The sequence below is a fragment of the Halichoerus grypus genome, chromosome 6, assembly GCF_964656455.1.
Source record: "Halichoerus grypus chromosome 6, mHalGry1.hap1.1, whole genome shotgun sequence".
Classification (NCBI taxonomy): domain Eukaryota; kingdom Metazoa; phylum Chordata; class Mammalia; order Carnivora; family Phocidae; genus Halichoerus; species Halichoerus grypus.
The window spans coordinates 96,289,987-96,311,279 of record NC_135717.1 but is presented as its reverse complement, the minus strand read 5'-3'; the positions used below and the strand labels follow the sequence as shown (position 1 = coordinate 96,311,279).

General features: G+C 38.7%; 1 protein-coding gene and 1 long non-coding RNA gene across 20 annotated transcripts in view; one reads left to right on the top strand and one right to left on the bottom strand.

Moving 5' to 3' along the window:
- LOC118552656 (uncharacterized) overlaps positions 1–4,745 on the bottom strand; it is a 28,387-nt gene extending 23,642 nt beyond the window's left edge. The window contains exon 1 of one of the 2 annotated variants that reach the window (XR_013449114.1): positions 4,581–4,745. This is a non-coding gene — a long non-coding RNA (uncharacterized LOC118552656). Of the gene's footprint in view, positions 1–3,596; positions 4,050–4,580 lie in introns of those variants that run through there. The other variant, XR_013449113.1, reaches the window with a different exon arrangement.
- C2CD5 (C2 calcium dependent domain containing 5) overlaps positions 4,068–21,293 on the top strand; it is a 100,778-nt gene continuing 83,552 nt past the window's right edge. For 8 of the 18 annotated variants that reach the window (XM_036119227.2, XM_078075746.1, XM_036119231.2 and 5 more), the window contains exons 1-3: positions 4,069–4,243; positions 4,398–4,516; positions 17,739–17,825. In XM_036119227.2, the coding sequence (XP_035975120.2) occupies positions 4,427–4,516; positions 17,739–17,825 (177 nt within the window). In that variant the 5' untranslated portion in view covers positions 4,069–4,243; positions 4,398–4,426. Of the gene's footprint in view, positions 4,244–4,397; positions 4,517–17,738; positions 17,826–21,293 lie in introns of all 18 variants that reach the window. The other 10 variants (XM_078075745.1, XM_036119229.2, XM_036119234.2 and 7 more) reach the window with 2 other exon arrangements.

Sequence of the window (21,293 nt, the reverse complement as noted above, 5' to 3'; positions counted from 1 at the left end):
TAGTTTTGTTTTTGTTTTTAATTTAGAGAGAGAGCGTGTGTGCATGTGAGCAGGGGGAGGGCAGAGGGAAAGAGAGAGAGACAATCTCAAGCGGACTCCACGCTGAGCCAAAATGACCTGAGCCAAAATCAAGAGTTGGTCGCTCAACCGACTGAGCTACCCAGGTGCCCCAAGGTCAGAAATAGTTTTAGGAGTGTTTGTGAAGTGAGGAGAGGGCACCAAATATAGATAAACCTTGAGAAGTTTAACCTTGAGGGGTGGAGAGGGATTCAAAGGAACATTTCAGGAAGCCAGAAAAGAGAGAGCAAAGCAGTAAATGTATATGTGTTATTAACATTTAATTGCATAAGCATTTGTGGATTACATGAAAGGCACAGGGAGGGAACTGAGAATTGAGAGATGGACAAGAAATAGTCCTTCCCTTCAAGGTGCTCAAAGTTTAATAGGGGAGAGAGAAAGATAAATAATTATGTATATAGACGTGCAATAATAGATGCATTAAATTTAGTGGTAGCATAGCAGTGGAAGTGAAGAGTATGTTTATCAGGAAGGAGATAAGGGAAGACATTAAAATTGAGTTATGAATTCTTAAGTGTTTGCTAGGAATACTATGAGAAAAAGAAAAAAACATAGTTTATAGGAAACTACACAAAGCCTTTGAAGAGGAGTTCTTGGAATCAAATTGCCTAGATATAAATCCTGCCTCCAACATTACTAGCTCCGTGACTTTGGGTCATCATCGAGTAAACATTGCAAAGCTTCAAATTTATCACCTCTAGAATGAAGGCTGGTAATTCCTATTGTATAGGATTTTAGGGAGCTTTAAAAGCTGCGAAGCACTGAATTCAGTAGCTGGTACACAGCAAATACTCAATACATGGTATTATTATGGGATCTAAGATGCAAAAAGAGTGGTGAAGTATGAAGCTACAGAAGCTAATTAGGAACCAGATCATGATAGATTTGTCAGGAAAGTTAACACTGTTCCCAGCATTAATTAAAACAAACTAGTACAATTATTAGAAAACAAACCAAAGTCAGGCTTAATTCTACTAAAAAAAAGTCTTCAGGAAGCATCTTAATTATAATCTCCTGTTAATGAAGCCTAAGGCAACAGGTACGTACAAGTACCTTACAGGATACTAATTAGGAGGCTGAGATTGCTAACCTCTAATTGTGCAATTTGCAAATATATTTTTACATTACAACATCTTGTAATACAAAGCATTGTTTTCCATTAAGATTGTTGCAAAACTTCAGTTTTCTAATTTTTTTCTTTTTATGTTTCAGTACTTTTTTTTTTCTTTTCAAATTCTTATTTAAATTCTAGTTAGTTAACATACAGTGCATTATTGGTTTCAGTAGAATTCAGTGATTCATCACTTACATACAACACCCAGTGCTCATCATAACAAGAGCCCTCCTTCATGCCCATCACCCATCTAACCCATCCCCCTACCCACCTTCCTCCATCAACCCTCAGTTTGTTCTGTCTTTAAGAATCTCTAAGAATTTCTTCCCCCCCCCATCTGTTCATCTGTTTTGTTTCTTAAATTCCACATATGAGTGAAATCATATGGTGTTTGTCTTTCTTTGATTTATTTCGCTTAGTATAATACACTCTAGCTCCATCCACATCATTGCAAGATTTCATTCTTTTTGATGACTAATATTCCATTATATATATACACCATGTCTTCTTATCCATTCATCAGTCAATGGACATTTGAGCTCTTTCCATAGTTTGGCTATTGTTGATACTCAGAATTTTTTTTTTTTTTTAATGAATTGGTAATACTTTGATTTCAGTAAAAAAGCTATTTCAGGGGTGCTGGGTGGCTCAGTTGGTTAAGCGTCTGTCTTTGGCTCAGGTCATGATCTCAGGGTCCTGGGATCAAGCCCCGCATTGGTCTCCCTGCTCACCAGGGAGTTTGCTTCTCCCTCTCCCTCTGTGCTCTCTACCTCTGTGTTCTCTCTCTCAAATAAATAAAATCTTAAAAAAAAGAAAAAAAGCTATTTCAACTCTACCACCAAAACAGAACACACCAAAATTAACTGATCGTATAGTGTTGCTCACAATGGTAAGGGCATTTTAAGAGTAGAGGTAGATTCCACAAAAAGCTGCAGTAGGATCTAAGGAAATCTGCATGTGAGCTGTAGCCGTCTAGCCTTTTGTTATTGTTTGAGTGGATGAAGTTTTCTCTAGTCTGAAAAGTCAGTGATTTATCTGTTAGATTTTTATTTTGAGGAAGCCTTTTTCTTTTCTCTTTGGAAGATTTCAACTTCTCACTTACATGAACGATATTCCCTCTATAGAAGGAACTTTTGCCCTTTTAAAGAGAATTCTTTAAATACCTATTCAGTATTTTTTTTTAATATTTTATTTATTTGACAGAGAGAGACACAGCGAGAGAGGGAACACAAGCAGGGGGAGTGGTAGAGAAGCAGGCTTTCGGTGGAGCAGGGAGCCAGATGTGGGGCTCGATCCCAGGACCCTGGGATCATGACCTGAGCTGAAGGCAGACGCTTAACGACTGAGCCACCCAGGTGCCCCAGTATTTTGTTTTATTTTTTAATATTTAATTTTAAGTAATCTCCACACCCATTGTGGGGCTTGAACTCACAACCTCAAGATCAAGTCACTTGCTCCATCCACTGATCCCTCAGTATTCTTAAAGTTAAAAAGGTGTATCTGTTTGGGGGCCTGGATGGCTCAGCGGGTTAAGGATCCGACTCTTGGTTTCAGGTCCTCATGATCTCAGGGTCCTGAGACCCAGCCCCGCAAAGGGCTTCTGGCTCAGTGCAGAATCTGCTCTAGGTTCTCTCTCTCTCTCTCTCCCTCTGCCCACCCCCATGCTCTCTTTCTCAAACAAATAAATCTTAAAAAAAGAAAAAAGGTGAATCAGTTAAAAAAAAAAAATCTTCATTTGGGAATTTTCCATTCCTAAAGAATCCAGTGGTAAAATCTTTCTACCAGAATTTTTTTTTTTTTTAAGATTTTATTTATTTGAGAGAGACAGAATGAGAGAGAGAGAGCACCTGAGAGGGGGAAGGGTCAGAGGGAGAAGCAGACTCCAGCTGAGCAGGGAGCCCATACCGGGACTCCAGGACTCCAGGATCATAACCTGATCCGAAGGCAGTCACTTAACCAACTGAGCCACCCAGGCGTCCCTCTACCAGAATTGTTAATGGTGATTTTGTTATTTGATATGACATGTACTGTTGGTATTTGGTATCCTCCTGTGCGTTTGCCTCAATTTCCCTAATTTTTTCTGATGGTTTGAGCCTATAGATTTTGCCTCGTTTTTGCATGTATATTCACATATATAATTGGGTCGGTTGTTCAAGGTGTTTCATTAAGCTCATCTTTGTTTCTTGCATAGGGTAGGAGGTCATGAACTCCTGCCAGCAAAGTAGGTTTTAGGGTTGTTGATGCTTAATAAACACACTGAGCCAATCCAAGCGTGCAGGGGAAACTCCTTTAACCAGTGGTTTTGGATTTCAAAGTTTTGTTTTTCCCCAAGACCTACAGTAACATCTATAACCCAGTACACGTGTATATGACTGAATAAAAAATGTTGCTATAGAATACTTACCTGACTACCCGAGATGTCCCTGAAATTTCCTACTCTCCTTCATATAAAACAAAAACTGCATCCCTTCCAGGTAGAAACCAGCTAAACTGATTTTACAAACCACTAAGTGGTGGTTAAAGGCCGACTGAAATCCCTCCTCTAGCAGTCTCCGCCGCTGCTCTTTCTGTCACACCCCTCGAAAATGCAGCGTTTGTAGCTGTGAAGGGGGCGACCCGGGAAGTCACCGAACCGAGCCCTACGAGTGATTCGCCCCCGAAGGACAGAGTCAGCTCTCAAAGAGCGGGGCAGCAACCTACGGCCCTGGCTCGGTGGATGATGCAGGGCTCGACCCATTTCCCTGCCCTCCGGCTTCCTCGAAGTCCGTCCCGCCCCCTCCATCTGCTTTCCGTGAATTTAATTTCTCCCCTGCGAAGTGGGCCGAGCGCCGAATGATCGATGTTTCCTCCACGCCCCGAGAGCCGCCATTTTGGGGGGAGGAAAACACAAGTAGGGGTGGCAGAACCTCCACGGGATGTTGACTGGCTTTTGCTTCTCTTGCCAGCACTGTGGGGCCGGGGTAGAAGAATCCACCCGGGCCACTCCTCCGACTGCCTCTCCGGAATGAGGCCTCAGCGCCCGCGCGGGACGGCCCCCTCATTCATCCGAGAGTGAGTGACGATCGGCGGCATGACGCGCCCTCGCGCGCCCTCCGCTGTCAGTTATCCCGCGCGCTCCCTGCGGCGCGCGCAGCTCCCCGCGCGCTCCCGCCCCTCCCCCGCCGGGCTAAGAGCTCGGCGCAGACTCGCTTGTTTGTTTCTGCAGGAGCCCAAGGAGAGGCCGAAGCCGAGAAGATGCCTGGGAAGCTGAAGGTGAAAATCGTGGCCGGGCGCCATTTGCCAGTGATGGACCGAGCTAGTGACCTGACTGATGCCTTCGTGGAGGTTGGTGCAAGGTCCTGCCCCTCAAAACACAGGGAGTGCCAAGCCCTTGAAGGATCCTACCCACCTCGCCCCCAGCTCTTCAGCCCATTCTCCTTTCGACTGCCGTCCTTTGTGCGGTGCTTGTCCAAGTCCTCCCTTGAGGGCTGATTGCCGAGACTGCAGCCCATGTGATGGGTGCACCGCTCCTGGGCGTCTGCGGCGGAGTGCGCCGCGCGGGGAGGCAGTTACTGCTCTGCATGCGGGGGTGACCCTGATGTCAGGACTCATAATAGGCCACCTGCCAGTCAGGAGGAGATCCCGAGGCGTATCCGCGTAGCCACCGAAACACACACACATACACACACACGTACGTTCTCTTTAAGGAGAGGTGTGTACACACACACACACACACACACACACACGTGTACGTTCTTCTGTTTAAGGAGAGGTGGCTTCTCAAGCCAAAGTGATGGAGATCACGTTAAGAAGGTAGATAACAGTCCGTTACGGGCACTTGGAGACCTACAAGGCGAGGCGATCCACTCTTGAGCATAACATTCTCTGAATCATCAGTGTAAGTTTTAAAACACAACCATAACGCTTTCTGGTCTTGTATGGACTGGTAGGTATGATGAGCTGTTTTAGGGTAATTTAGTGCCTTGAGGTAGGGAGCGAATTAAGTGCCATGGATTTAAATTGCAAAATTGCTTTTTAAGCCAGATGATTAGTTTAAAACTCATGCAAATTAGCACAGGCCTAGGGCCTGGAAAGTAATAACCCAGAGTTTGAAAGAAGCCAAGTAAAAATTGTAATAAAAATTGACTTGATGAGCCAGAGCATTAGAATAATAATCATTTGGGCTAGTAATGCTTAGAGTTGACAGCTACAGGATAATACACAGCCTGATTTCATCTCAATATAAAATATTCTTGATGTTCCGTAAAGGTTCTCTGACTTAATAACTGCAGTTACCGCCCCCCCCAACATTGCCATGGTCATTCTTACTCCCAACTTCATTTTCACTTGAGAAACAGATGCTGAGTGTGTTCTTGGGCCAGATGTTAGGTAATGGGAATACACAGATTACCAGGGCATAGTCTTTGCTTTCAGGTAGCTCAGAGACTGACCTATAGAGTTTAATAACTAATAGCTAACATGTGTTGAGTCTCATTATTGCCAGGTCTTTGCTAACTACTTTTTAATTCTTATTCCTCATAACAGTCCTGCTATTATATTATTATACCATATTACAGGTAACTGAGGCCTAGGAACAGTGAATAATGTGCCCAAGGTTTCTTAACCTTGTAAATAGACTTGTGGTCTGTTCTCTTAACCACTGTGCTAACATTGCCTCTCTAGACAAGTTGATGAGTGTTGTAGAATATGGAAACTTCATTCTGTCTCTGAAGGTTTAGGAAGTTTTCCTAAGAAAATGACATTTGAGCTGAATCTTGAAGGACATCAGGATTTTACTAGGCAGAGGGAACATCAAAGGCACAGAATGGGATACATGGTATGTTCAGGGAATTATCTTAGTTTGAGACATGTCTGGAGTAAAAGGGAATATGGAGGTAGTGGAGGTTATGGGGGATGAGGCTGGAAAGGTAGGTTGGTACCAAATCTCATTTTCTGTACTGAATAATTTTTCCTTTATTTTATAAGCAGGGGCAAGCAAAGAGAACTTTTTAAGGAGAAATTAAATATGATGTTTATTATTAGGTTGTTTATAGATGACTTGTGTGGTAATGTTATTGATGGACTGGACAGATGAGAGATGAGACAGGAAAATCAGTTAAGAAGGTGGTAAAATTATCCCCGCAATATGTGCATGTTGAGAATGTCTGTGGGAACCGATTAGAGGAGAAAGACTTGAGGGACATTTCCCTTTCTTTTTTCTTACTTAAGATTTTATTTATTTATTTGAGAGAGAGAGAGATAGCAAGAGAGAGCATGAGCAGGGGCAGGGGAGAGGGAGAAGCAGGCTCCTGGCTGAGCAGGGAGCCCAAAGCGGGGCTCGATCCCAGGACCCTGAGATCATGACCTGAGCCGAAGGCAGATGCTTAACTGATTGAGCCACCCAGGCACCCCTTGAGGGACATTGCTTAGGTAAAATCATCATGCCTTGGTAATAAATGGTTTTGATGGTGAAGGAGGGGTTGGATTCAAGAGTGACTTTTAATTCCTTCTTTCAGCAAATAGTTATTGAGTGCTATTTGACAGGCCCAGTGCTAGTCTCTGGTGTAGCTGATGCATATCTGATAGCGAACAACATAGACTTGGTTCCTAGTTCTATGGAGTTTATATTTTGGTGGAAGAGACAGACATTAAAAAATAAAGAAATGAGGGTGCCTGGGTGGCTCAGTCGTTAGGTGTCTGCCTTCGGCTCGGGTCATGATCCCGGGGTCCTGGGATCGAGTCCCGCGTCGGGCTCCCTGTTCGGCGGGAGGCCTGCTTCTCCCTCTCCCACTCCCCCTGCTTGTGTTCCTGCTCTCGCTATCTCTCTCTCTGTCAAATAAATAAATAAAATCTTTAAAAAAAAAAAAAATAATAATAAAGAAATGATTAAATAGGTAATTATGATGAGTGTCATGGAAGAAAACAATAGAGATTAACAGGGAACATCTACTTTAGGTTGGGAAATCAGGAGACCTCTGAGGGAGTGTCAATCGAAGACCTGCTGGATGAGGAGGAGCCAGCTGCTCAGGGAGTGTATTAGGAAGGGAAGGAAGATGGGTGTGGCTGGCATGTGGTATAAGATAAAGTGGGAGAGTTAGTCAAGGAGCCAATCATGCAGGATCTTAGAGGCCATGATTAGGAGTATAGATTTTATTTTAAATTCTGTGGGAAGTGGTTTTTGAGATTAGTATTTTTTTTTTTTTTTTTTTTTGCTGTCTGGAGTATGGACTGAGCTGAAGTAGGCAACTAATTAGGAGATTCTATAATAGTTCAAAAAAGAAAAGGTGGGGGCCAAGATGTTGGTTTGATAATGGAGAGAAGTGGATGGATTCCAGATATACCTTGAAGATAGACTCTAGAGGATTTGTTGGTTGACTGGAGTAGGGGGCCAGGGAAAGGGAAACTAAAAGATGACTTGTAGCTTTCTGAAATCTTTGGGCTAATTTTCTGAGGCTCCATAGGATTTGTAGAGATTGATTGAGTAGGTGGAGAATCAATTTCTGTTTAGGTGTATTAGGTTTGAGATGTTAATTGGAGTTGTCCACGAGGAAGTTAGATTTGTGAGTATGGTGTTCAGAAGAGAGTTGTGAGTTAGAAATGAGCTCATATAGGCCAGTGCTTTTCCACTCTGTGAGACCCAGTGCCCCCTTTATATAGCAGGTATTTTGAAATCCACGCTTTACTGTGCTGGCATGATATTTATGGCCAATGTAACCTAGCCTCACAGTTAAAAAAAAAAAAAATCAATATATTGTTCTAACTAGTAGTATGACAAATTAGAGAATTTTTTTAGTATGTGTTTCAATTTAGAAGTACTTGTTCATGATCACAGTAGAAGGTAAGAAGTAATCAGATTGAGTCCATGAATATTTATTAAGCCTTTGTATATGTCCATCACTGTACTGGGTATAGTACAGTGTGCTGGGGATGTAGTAGTGAATAAGACAAAAATTTCTTTAATCATGGAACTCACATTTTAGTGGGAGGATGGAGTTCATAAAGAGGATAATTAAAAGGTAAACTGATAGATGATGAGACTATGGAGAAAATAAAGCAAGGATACAAGGTAGGGAGTGTCTCACCTATGTGTAAAAATCACATGAATCTGACTCCTCATACTGAGTGAGACAGTTGTGCAGTTTTGACATCTCAGATAGTCCTTCACTGCTATCTGATTTTTCAAAATAATCGACTCATGGGGAAAAGCAGAATTTTCCCTTAATTTACATGATGGTTGTATTTCTTGACAATTATGTATATGAAAACTTCATTACAACACTTTTTCTTCCCCCATTACACTTTTATCTGTAAAATGAGTTAGGTTTTTAATCCTATGTGATTATCTGGTAGGACATTTGAAGGTCATGACATGAGACAAGTCTTCATTGTAGGGAACTATTTCTTGCATTGCAGGACACCTAGCTTCTCTGGCCCTTCCTTCTAAATATTACAACTATTCTCCACAAATACACCCATAGAATTTTCTAAAATTCCCTTAGGAGTTGGTCTGTCCCTCTTGTAAACCTCTGACTTAGCGGGAGAGCAGAGATATGGATCCTTGAAAAAACTTGACATTAGCTGTCTATTAGAGGAGGAGGACTAGGGGAAGAAAACTGAGATTATCAGCCAATGGGGAGAGAGAAAAATCAGGAAAGTAATGTCTCAGAAGGCAAGAGGAAGTTTCTAGAAAGAGGAAGCCCTCAACCATTAAATGGCACTGAAAGGTCAAGTAAAGAGGACAAAAAAAATCACTGGATTGGACAGTATGGAGGTTGTTACTGCTTCTGATGAGAGTGTCAAGGAAGCCCATACTGTAGTGAATTAAAGAGGGTTAAAGTACAAGGGAGGTGAGGAAGAGGTGTGGCATGAATAGGCAATTGTTTCAAGAAACAGGGCTGAGAAGGGGAGAGGAGAAATAGTGTGGTATTTGGGGAGTATGTACCTTTTAGTACTTAAAAAAAAGTTAGAAGAGAATAGAACATATTTGTGTGGTAATGGGAAAAATCCGGCAGAAAGGGAAAGATTAATGCAGGAAAAAGGGGATAATGAAGGATTACCATATAATAAAGGGATAAATTGTGTGATGTAGCCTGTTAAGTACTGTATAAGCTCGTAGGAAAGGGAGATAATGATGCCTGAATTGGTCATGAGAAGTCTTTGTGCTGGGCTTGAAGGATGGTAAAATTTCTATAGGCAGAGAGGAAGAGCGGCATTTTTTAGATGACTAGGACAAACTCAGTAAAAGCAAAAGGAGAGGGATAGAACATACGTAATTGAAGGGAGGGTTCTTGTGGGGAATAAAATTTGCTAGGTAGGGTGGATGCAGGTTATTGAACGGTCTGAAAACGAGGGAGGGGGGGAGAAGTTTGTATAGTAGAAGCTCTCTTAAACAACTTGCATTAACTCACTTATCACAGTCCCCAGTGTTCTGCATTCCTTCCATAAGCCTATTCTTGAATATCCCACATTGGTAGATTATTCTCTCTTGTGCCTGCTTCTCCCATCAGTTGGCTGATAATACTTTACCAAGAGGCATTTATGTTTTTTCCTCAAACCTGTTTATGCCAACTCTATTTGTTACTGTAATTTACTTAAACCTAATGTAAATTGGTGAAATAAGAGTGAAAATGAAGTTGATAACGCTATGTAAAGACATATGGATACAGTCACTAAACATTACTCTAGAATTAGATGGAGAAAAGATTGTAAAAAAATCTAGGATTCTGTGTTCATACATTTTTACAAGCAATTTTAAGTTCTACCACCACATAAAAAAACCCAAACTGGAAATCACAGATGGTACATTATGGGTGTGGTTTATGCAAAAAAGATGATACCGAACTCTAAACAGTGGACCCTTACTCAAAGAAGAGGCCTTAGCCTTCATTCAAATGTAGAGGAATGAATATTTATTTATATGTTTTATCTTAAAATATTTAGCAAATTGAATCATTTTTAATGATTCTTTGATTTAACCAAGTTACTAAATTATTTGATCTCACGACCATGAATGAGATCATGACCTGACCCGAGACCAAGAGTGGGACGCTTAACCAACTGCGCCACTTAGGCACCGCACCAAGTATTATTTAAAGATGATTATTCTTGCAGGAATCCCCAGAATGAAAGAGATGAAGTTCTGTATAAAAAAAGTATTAATACTGGGAAATTTATCCCAGTATTAATGTGCATGTTACTAACTGTTTGGCAAGCTGTATTATCATTTTGTTTTTATCCAGGAGCCTTTGAGGGAACAGGGAGAGAAAAAGAAATTAATATTTAATGATATACCAGACATTTTGCTAGGTCTGTACATGCATTTTCTCCTGTAATACAACAGTCCCCCCTTTCAGAGGAGGAAGCAGCCTTAAATAACAGGTTAAATAACTTTCTCAAGGTAATTTAGGTAATGAGTGGGGAAAGAGAATGCTTTTACTTTACTAGGGAATCTCATTAAAATCTGTGATGTTCTTTAGCAAAGTTGTAAGGCATTCATTTAATTGCTGGGTAATAAAATCTCCTTCAAATTAAATAAGACCAATTGAACTATGATTCTTCTTTAGTAGAAGGGGACTCATCACAATTTGGCAAAGTGCACACTCTGGCCTTTTTCTTTTCCTAAAATCTTGTTTTTGTTTGTTTGATGCAGTTGAGGGCTGTCCGATCTTTACTGTATCTACAATGGATAGTTGACTGGAAGAGGATAAAAGGCACAACATAGCAGTACAGTGTAGGGGAACAAACCTGAAGAGGCTGAACTCATAATTAATTAAAAACTAATTTATGAAGAGATTTTATTTATTTATTTGTCAGAGAGACAGAGAGTGAGCACAGAAGGGGGAGCGGCAAGCAGAGGGAGAAGCAGGCTCCCTGCTGAGCAAGGAGCCAGATGTGGGACTCCTTGTGGAGGCTGAGGTGTTTGATATTTGTGTTGTTGAGGTTATAGAAGTAATTATTGAATATATTTCCATTTTTAAAAAAATATTTTATTTATTTATTTGTTAGAGAGAGCGCGCGCAAGCAGGGGGAGCATCAGACAGAGGGAGAAGCAGGCTCCCGCTGAGCAAGGACCCAATGTGGGACTTGCTACCAGGACCCTGGGATCATGACCTGAGCCGAAGGCAAACGTTTAACTGACTGAGCCACCCAGGCATCCCTGAACTCATAATTTAAAGAATGATATGGTAGTTTTGGCAGTTGAACCCAAACTTTTGGCTTTTGAAAGGTTTTGAATGATTTCATAATCCTAACAATATTTTACTTCAAATAAAGCTGTTATTAGGTAAATTAAGAAATAAGTATTTCCTTGATGCTTTGAATATTAAAATGTAATGAAAATTAAATTAGTAACTGAGTAACTTCTTCCTAGACTCCCCCCACCCACATCCCCATTAAGTTTCATTTTTTACTGTTTGTGATTAAAAAATAAAAATTATGGAAATAATACATGAATGGCTCCTGTTACAAAAGATTCAAATAACTCAGAAGTAAAACTTGAAAGCCCCTTACTTGGTACTTGCTGCACTGTACTGTATTCCCTATACCATGTCAGGCCTTTCTTCAGAGACAATTACTCTCAGTTCGTTTACTCCCCCTCATTTCCTTTAAAAATTTTTTTTTTTACTTATATTTTAAAAAACAAATGTAATCATGCTTTATATATTCTGCAACTTGTTTTTTTCAGTTATTATGTCATGGACATTTCCATATAACGGTACTTAAAATCAACTCCATTCTTTAATAGCAGTACATGTGATTTATTCAATAATTTTCCTGTTGAATGATTATTTAGATTTTTTTAGTGTGTTTTAGGAGGGAGACTCATGTGAAAGTGCTTCTTTAGGATAAATTCCTGGAAGTGGATCCAGAATGCTATAATTTTAATCAAAATAAATTTACTACGATTTTAATTTGAATTTTATAAGTTTTTGAGTTTTAAAATAATGTTTTACAAATAGGAAATATATGTACATGGTTCAGAATTCAGAAGATACAAAATGGGTCAACCTCTCTCACATCGTGTTTCTTTTAACCAACCTATTCTGTTCTTTCTAGTGGCCACTGTTAACGTTTGTTGTATAACCTACTAGAAATAACCTATGCTATATAAAGGCATATATTATGTGACTTACAACATTTTGCCATTTTTTTCTCCCAAAGAATGCCATACATGCTGCTCCACAGAAGAAAGATCTATCTAAATGGTGATTGTTCTGTACCAGTGCTGAGAGAACTGCTTTATTCTTCTAATTAGCAGTATACTGTGTGGCTTTACCATTCTTCATTTAACCGGTTCCAAATTGGTGGATATCTAGGTTATTTCCAGTCTTTCGTTACTATAATGCTGCTTGTACATGTCATTGTGCACTTCTCTATGAAGTTAAAGGGTGTAGGCATTTAACATTTTGATACATTGTCAAACTGCAGTCCTTAGAGATTGTTTTATTTTATACTCCCACCAACAAAGTATTAGAAGACCTCATCAACACTGTTTTCAAGCTGTTTGCCAACATGATAAGTAAAAATGTTGGCTTAGTTTGCATTTCTCTTGTGGTTGTTCATCTTTTGATATATAGTTGACCCTTGAACCATGTGGGGCCTTTTAGGGGCTGTTGACATACTCCTCTCAATCCAGCTCCGTTGAAAATCATATATAACTTTTGATTCCGCCCCCAAAATTAACTACAAACGGCCTGCTGTTGACTGTCAGCCTTACTGATAACATAAAGTTGGTTAACACATAGTTTGTATGTTATATGTATTATATACTATATTCTTACAATAAAGTAAACTAGAGAAAGGAAAATTATTCTTAAGAAAATCATAAGGGGGCGCCTGGGTGGCTCAGTTGGTTAAGCGACTGCCTTCGGCTCAGGTCATGATCCCGGAGTCCTGGGATCGAGTCCCACATCGGGCTCCCGGCTCAGCGGGGAGCCTGCTTCTCCCTCTGACCCTATCCCCTCTCATGCTGTTTCTCTCTCTCTCTCTCTCAAATAAATAAATAAAATCTTAAAAAAAAAAAAAAATCATAAGGAAGAGAAAATCTATTTACAGTACTCTACTGTATTTACTTGTGATTAAACGCTGATAGTTTCTCCAATTATGAGAGAGAGGCATACTGTAGTTACATAATTCTTTGAAAGCAAAGTTATAAAACAGTAAGAAAACTAACTTCTGGGACACCTGGGTGGCTCAGTCAGTTAAGCGTCTGCCTTTGGCTCAGGTCATGATCCTGGGGTCCGAGCCCCCCGTCGGGCTCCCTCCTCAGCGGGAAACCTGCTTTTCCCTCTCCTTCTCTCCCTGCTTGTGCGCATGTGCACATGCTCTCTCTCTCTCAAATAAGTAAATAAAAACAAAACAAAACTAACATCTGATTAATTTTGTATTAAATATTGCTCATATTGCTTAGTATAAGCTAAGCACTTCTATACAAGTCTTGCATAGATGATTACTTAGGCAATGATGATGACACAGAAATGCCTCATATGGCTCTTGCCATGCAGTTATTAGATTTTCACATGAAGACATTCACATATACACAACAGATAAGTTTATTAACTATATGGCATGATGATTATGTACTATTCGTTAAGTGGAAGTGGATTGTCATAAAGGTCTTCATCCTCGTCTTCATGTTGAGTAGGTGGAGGAAGAGGAGGGGTTGGTCTTGCTGTCTTGGGTGGCAGAAGTGGAACAGGTGGAGGAGTTGGAAGGGGAGGCAGGAAAGAGGCACACGTGGAATAACTTTACTGAAATATGTTGTAATTTCTGACATTTTTGCTTTTTCATTTTTTAAAAAACATTTCTACACAGTACCACTGTTTGCTTTGGTTTCAGTGCTAGTATCCTAGAAAGGTCCATGTTGTAAAATAAATCAATAGCAGTCTTGAATAGTCAGATCCTTTCTGCCAGGTTGTCTAATACCAGTTTGTTTTTGGTCACTGCTTCTTCTACAGCTTCTTTCTTGTCGTCTGGCACTGGTTTGGAAGCATTCATCTCCATCAAGTTATCTTCTGTGAATTCTTCTGGTGTGGTGTTTATTAGCTCTTAAATTTCTCTTAAGATCCAAATCTTGAAACCCTTCACCCTCTACCTTTTTTGTCATACCCACAAACTCTTCCCTTCTTCCCTTGATTGGCTCTGTTGTAAATCCTGTAAAGTCATATACAACATCTGGGCATAGTTTTCTCCAGCAGGAATTTGTTTCATGTTGATGGCTTTCATGGCTTTTTCTACAACGATGGTGTAGTTGTGTAGTGGTGTAATCCTTCCAGACTTTCATGTTTTCTCATCAGAATTCTCTTCCATAGGGTTGACGATCCTTTTCAAAGAATACCATGTAATGAGCTTTAAAGGTCCTTATGACCCCCTAATCTAGAGGCTGATTATAGAGAGCTTGTGTTTGGGGGCAGGTAGGCCACTTCGATGCCCTTGGTGTTGAGCAGTTCTGATCATAGACCCGACTGCATTGGCACAAAATGGTAGAGTTAGACTATCCCTTCTTGCCTTAAATCCTTTTTTCTCTTCCTGACTAATAAATACACTTTGTGGCATTTTTTCCCCCTCCAGAATAGGGTACTTTTGTCTGTATTAAAAATCTGTTCATGCAGATATCCTTTCTCCTCAGTGATTTTCTTGATGGTATCTGGGAACTCGTCTGCTGCCTCTTGGTCAGCAAGAGCTGCTTTTTCTGTTATCTTGACATTTTTTCAGCCAGTCCTCTTTCTAAAATTATCATACCATCCTTTGCTGGCATGGAATTATCCAGCTTTAGATCTTTCACCTTCCTTTTGCTTTAAGTTGTTACATAATGACTTCACTTTCTTCTCGAATCATATTAGAGTCTATAAATATAGCTGCCTTATAGCAATCCTGCACCCATATAAAAGCTGCATTTTCAATATGAGATAAAAAGGTATTTTGCAAAAAGTGTAAGGTTTTTGCATCTGCTGGCATAGCTGCAGTATTGGCTTCATGAATTTTCTTTTTTTACAGTGGTCCTTATGCTGGATTCATTTATCTTGAAGCAGCAGGCAAGTGCAGCTGCAGACCTCAATCTACAGTATATATCAAGCAATTCAGCTTTTTCTTGTAATGTCATGAGTTTTCTTTGATTCTTGGGAGCACTTAAAGCAACACTAGTGGCACTTCTTATCGGTCCCATGACATTACTCAAGGTTTACGGTATTGCACTAAACACAATGAAAAATACACAAGAACTGCAAGAGGTCACTTTGTACTGCAATATGCAATTTGCTGGAGAGATGAACTGCTCACATAGAGATGGGTAGCATCATACAGTGTTTTAAGCGGATACTAGCAACACTTGGGCTCATGGCAGTAGCAACAGAAGGTGGTTTGAAATTATTATGGTAGTACAGTATATACTACAATTCATTTTATGCAGTTATGATTTAATACCACATCTTTCCATTCATTTATATTTCTCTCAACTGCTAATGGCGTCATGTGTGCTCTGTTACGTATTTCTGTGCATGTTTTGATCAATTTTAATTTTTTATACTTAGTGTGTATTTTATGGTAGTAAATGATAAAATAGACTAGTATTTACATATATCTTATGCATTCATGACAACTATTTCTTAGTTTTTTTGCTATTTCTAGGCTACATGGTTTGTCTGTGAGTTTTTTCAATTTGTCACAAATCTCCAAAAGATTTTCCAGTATATTTATTGAAAAAAATCTGCCTATACATGGATGCGTACTATTCAAATCCATGTTGTTCAAAGTTTAACTGTATTTTATTTATTTATTTATTTATTTTAAAAAATATTTTATTTATTTATTTGAGAGAGAGAGAATTAGAGAAAGAGAGAGACCACATGTGAGGGGGTTGGGTCAGAAGGAGAAGCAGAGCAGGGACTTCAGGATCATGACCTGAGCCGAAGGCAGTCACTTAACCAACTGAGTCACCCAAGCACCCCTAACTGTATTTTAAAAGCATCTATGTTAAAATAAGTAAAAACATCTATATTTCCATTTCTTTGCATTGTCTGTTCATGTCTTTTGCCCATTTTTTTTGTTGGGTTATTGATCTTTTTCATATTGCTTTATAGGAACTCATTAGAAATTGTGGAAAGTCGCTCTTTAGTATATATTTAGCAAATACTTTTTCTCAATTTCTTATTTATCTTTGACTTTCTTACATTCTTTACTGTGTCAGAAGTTATTATTTTCACATAATTTTTTTAACCTTTTCTACCCTCTAACCTGCCTAAGCACCAAAATGGTTGGTACCATGCCTAATAATTCAGATTAAATGATAAAACACCTAGAAAAATATACAGAAGATAAAAGCAGTTATTCTTTTGGATATTTTGCTTTTAGAAATTTCTTGGACGGATAAATGGTAAAACAGGAAAATCAGCAAATATAATACCAAAGGAGAAGGAGGTTTCTTTCAAAAAAGAAAGGAGGTTTCATAAGATTATCTGCTTGAACTAGCATTTCCTAAGAATCTACAGTGTATAAAACTATGTGCTAGATATTGTCTTTTTTTAAATTTAAATTCAATTAATTAACATAACTGTATTATTAGTTTCAGATGTAGAGTTTAGTGATTCATCAGTCTTATATATACCCAGTGCTCATTACATCATTGTGCCCTCCTTAATGTCCATCACCCAGTTACCCCATCCCTTCACCCCCTTCCCCTCCAGCAACCCTCAGTTTGTTTCTTATTGCTGGAAATTGTCTTAAAGGGAATAAGCTTTAGTGAATTTAGAGGTAAGGAAAGATAATGGTAATAGGGAAGACATCAAATTTAGGAAAGGTGAGGCCATCTAGGAAGTAGTTCTCAGCTGTTTTGCTCTTAAGCTTCCTGACCAATTTCTCAAGTTCAGTCAGATTTTATAATCTCCATTCTTTGTTGGAAGCAAGTTCCAGGGATTTAGCCTGCTTTCTGCTTTCTTCATTCTCTTCTTATTTATTTTTGGATCTTTGTGATTTAGTGTCTGCCAAGACTGGTTGTGAAATAAGATAGTCTCCCCATCCAATCCCTTTCATTGTCCCCAAAGATAAAGCCCTTAATGATAATGGTTTGTTGCTAATTACTATGTGTGCACCGATAAGGGATTAAAAAAAATAACAAAATGGGAAAGCTGGAAAATACAAGGAGATATTTCTAAGTTTTTACAATAATGGGCTGGAGTTCTGGATTCCCAAGCTGAGATGGTGAAAGGAGGGTCAGCTGCTGTTTTTACCTTCGGATTTTATCCTTGCTGGTCCTCTGCCATCAAGATTCCTCTTTTGTCTGAGCTTTTGTTCTCTGGAGGCTATATTGACTCCTTCCTTCATATTGACAAAATAGTCTGTTTTTAATTTCTGTGTAGAGCTAGTCAACCAGAGCAGTAGGTAATCTCTTCTTTCATGAAGGTATAGCCTATCAACTTACTGGACTGTACTTTCTTCTCTTTTGTTTCAGGGGATAGTTGCCTTTTTTTTTTTTTCCCCTCCATGGTTAGTCTTCCCATTGGTTGGCTGATACCAAAATTTACTTTTATTCATATTTTTGATGTTTATATTTGGATTGTTTATTTGTTTTTAGGTAAAATTTGGAAATACCACCTTTAAAACAGATGTGTATCTCAAGTCCCTCAACCCTCAGTGGAACTCAGAATGGTTTAAATTTGAGGTAAGCTTTTAATTTTTAAGTTTTTAAAAAGTATTTATTTGAGAGAGAGAGCAAGAGAGAGAGCACAAGCAGAAGAGGGGCAGAAGGAGAGGGATAAACAGACTCCCCGCTGAGCAGGGACCCCCCCCCCAACCTTGGGCTCGATCCCAGGGTCCTGGGATTATGATTTGAGCTGAAGGCAAGACGCTTAACTGACTGAGCCACCCAGGTGCCCCTTAAGGTAAGTTTTTAAATATCAGCATTTTTTAGTATATATTTTTGACATGACCCCTTCCCCCCAGGAATGATAGGAGTACCTTTTATTTCAGGTATAGTAGTCTTCCTACACCATAAAAATACTTTCTTTTTTGCTTAACCAAGATTAAGTTTTTAAAAAATAATGTTGTAGTTAAGAAAATACAGTGTATGAATGCAAGAACACAGGTTTAAAAAAAACAATCTCTTAAAGTATTATATTATTATTACTGTAATATTCTCTGGATTTTAGCATATGCCAAAAACCACTTAAGGATAGTGTACAGATTAAATTTTTTAAAAAAATTGTAGTCAAAAGTATATATTAAAAAATGCCATTTTAACCAATTATAAGTATAACTCAGTTGCATTACTTACTTTCACAATGTTGTACAAGCATCACTACTATTTCCAAAATTTTTTCATCACTCCAAACAGAAACTACTCATTCAGCAGTAACCCTCACCTCTTCTCCTAGTCCCTAATAACATCTAACCTACTTCCTGTCTCTTGAATTTGCCTGTGTTAGACACAAGTGGAATCATTATATTTGTCTTTTTGTGTCTGGCTTTCACTTAGCATAATGTTTTCAAGGTTTATCCATGTTGTATCATGTATCAGAATTTCTTTACTTTTTATGGCTGAATAATATTCCTCTGTGTGTGTGTGTGTGTGTGTGTGTGTGTGTGTGTGTGTGTGTATGTATGTATGTATCACATTCTGTTTATCCATTTATCTGTTGATGGACATTTGGGTTGTTTTCACTTTTTGGCTACTGTGACTACTACTGCAGTAAACATTAGTGTACAAGTATCTGTTTAAGTACCTGTTTTCAGTTCTTTTGAGTATATGCCCAGAAATGGAATTGCTGGGTCATATGATAAATTGTATGTTTAGCTTTTTGAGGAACTGCCAAACTGTTTTCCGTAGTGGCTACACCATTATACATTCCCACCAGCATGTATGAGAAAATTCTGATTTCCCACATATTTGTCAAGCTTTGTTATTTTCTGTTTTTTTAAAAAAATCATGCCATCCTAGTAGGTGTGAAGTGATGTTTGCAATGTAATCTTAATATGCATTTTTGTCATGAATGAGCATGATAATGCTTTTTTATGGTTAAGGACCATTTGCCTTTCTTTTACTTTGAACTGCCATCTCGTATTTTAACTCCCCAAAGAAGATATTTAGAGATGACATTATGGAGGTAGACTTCACAGGACTTGGTGATTAGCTTAATGTGGAAAATGTAGATGTGATGTGATATGTCATTGGTTTTGATTTGCATTTCCCTATTGACTAGTCATGTTGAGCCTCTTTTCATGTGTTTATTGGCTATTTGTATGTCTTCTTTGGAAAACTGTTCAAGTTCCTTGCTCATTTTTAAGTTGGGGTATCTTATTAGTAATTTTCATGATAGTAGGACATTAATATTTAAGAATATTAATTTCATTTTATTGATGATGCACCAGAATTTTTAAAGCTGCAAAGTACTCAGGTAGCTTAGGTAACTTTAAAAGATAATATATTTGTACTTACTTTTCTGAAATAAGGGATTTTTGTAATTTTTTTTAAAAGATTTTATTTATTTATTTGACAGAAAGAGAGAGACTGCGAGAGAGGGAACACAAACAGGGGGAGTGGGAGAGGGAAAAGCAGGCCTCCCGCCGAGCGGGGAGTCTGATGTGGGGCTTGATCCCAGGACGCTGGGATCATGACCTGAGCCGAAGGCAGACGCTTAACAACTGAGCCACCCAGGCACCCCGGGATTTTTATAATGTTAATGAGATTTAGCAACTAAAGTTACCAGCCATTTCCCTTAAAATTTACTAAGTTTACTATTTTGGCTAGTACTTCTAATAATAGTGTATTTTGTGTGACAGATGTTCTTAAACTTTGTGTTTATAGTTAACATTAATTATATACTTTTTTAAACTTGTTTGTCAGTTGCAATTAGCATTAGTTTATATGTTGTAAACTCTCAAATATCATGAACAAATGGATGTTTAGTTTTCTTTTATATAAAAGAAATACTGGGCCAGGCAGTATAATGAGACTTTGGAAGCTCCATGTAATCATTTGGAACCTAGGATCCTTTTGTCTTCTCCATCATCCGTAGCCTGTGGCTTCCAATATTCATGGTCACATTAGCCTCCAAGTTAGCAGTTGGAGTTCCAGTAATCACATCAGTGTTCTAGGCCTGGAAGAAAAAGCAGGAGAGGTGGTGATGAGTTAATATATATTTTTCAGCTGAGCAAGCCCTGTTTTGAGAAATTTTTCCCTATCCTATCTAGTTCTATGTTAATGATTTATGCTTATATCTCAGTAGTTACAAAGGAGGGTGGGAAATTTAGTCTTTTAACTGGACAAATTGCTGTGCAACTAACATTTTTAAACACTTAAGACATTTATGAGAAAATTTATATTATTTCATGATTTGATACTGGCTCAATTAAATCTATGAAATATCCTTAATTATTTTGTTAAAATTAATTAAAATTAATTCCTGAATTTTTCTTAGATTATTTGTATTATTAGCTATCTATATATATCATAAACAATTCTAGTCATTTAGTTGCTATGGAGACCTATAGTGTCAGGGAAGGAATACCTTAGTGTACCAGTACAGAAGATGAGGGTACTCATAGGTAAATGTGTAGGAGGTTAAATAGTGGACACAAAACATGTTATTAATGGAGGTAAAAATTGAAGGCATGTCTTTGGAGCAGCGGTTAATGGCTTAGTTTATGACTCTTTGCCTTTTACTAAATATATAGGTAATGCCATAGTATGGAATGCCATTGATGACATATGATTTACAATGGCTTGGAAATCAAAATGATTATTTTAACATTTCACTATGGAAATTTTCAAATATGCATAAAAGTGGACAGGTTACTTATCCATCATTTACCTTTACTTTTACCTATATGTTGTGCTATTCTTGTTTTATCTGTTACACCACTCCCTACTTGGAGGGTGGGGTGGCAGGAATATTTTAAGGCAAATTCAAAATATTATGCAATTTCATCCATAAATTTTTAATTATGTCTCTCTTATAGAGAGGTATCCCCTTTTTTGAAAACAAATCATCCAGTCACATTATTACATCAGTGATATCAACAATAATTCCGGGGAGGGGGGAAAGATGGCGGAGGAGTAGGGGACCCTATTTCAACTGGTCCCCGGAATTGAGCTGGATATCTACCAGACCACTCTGAGCACCCATGAAAC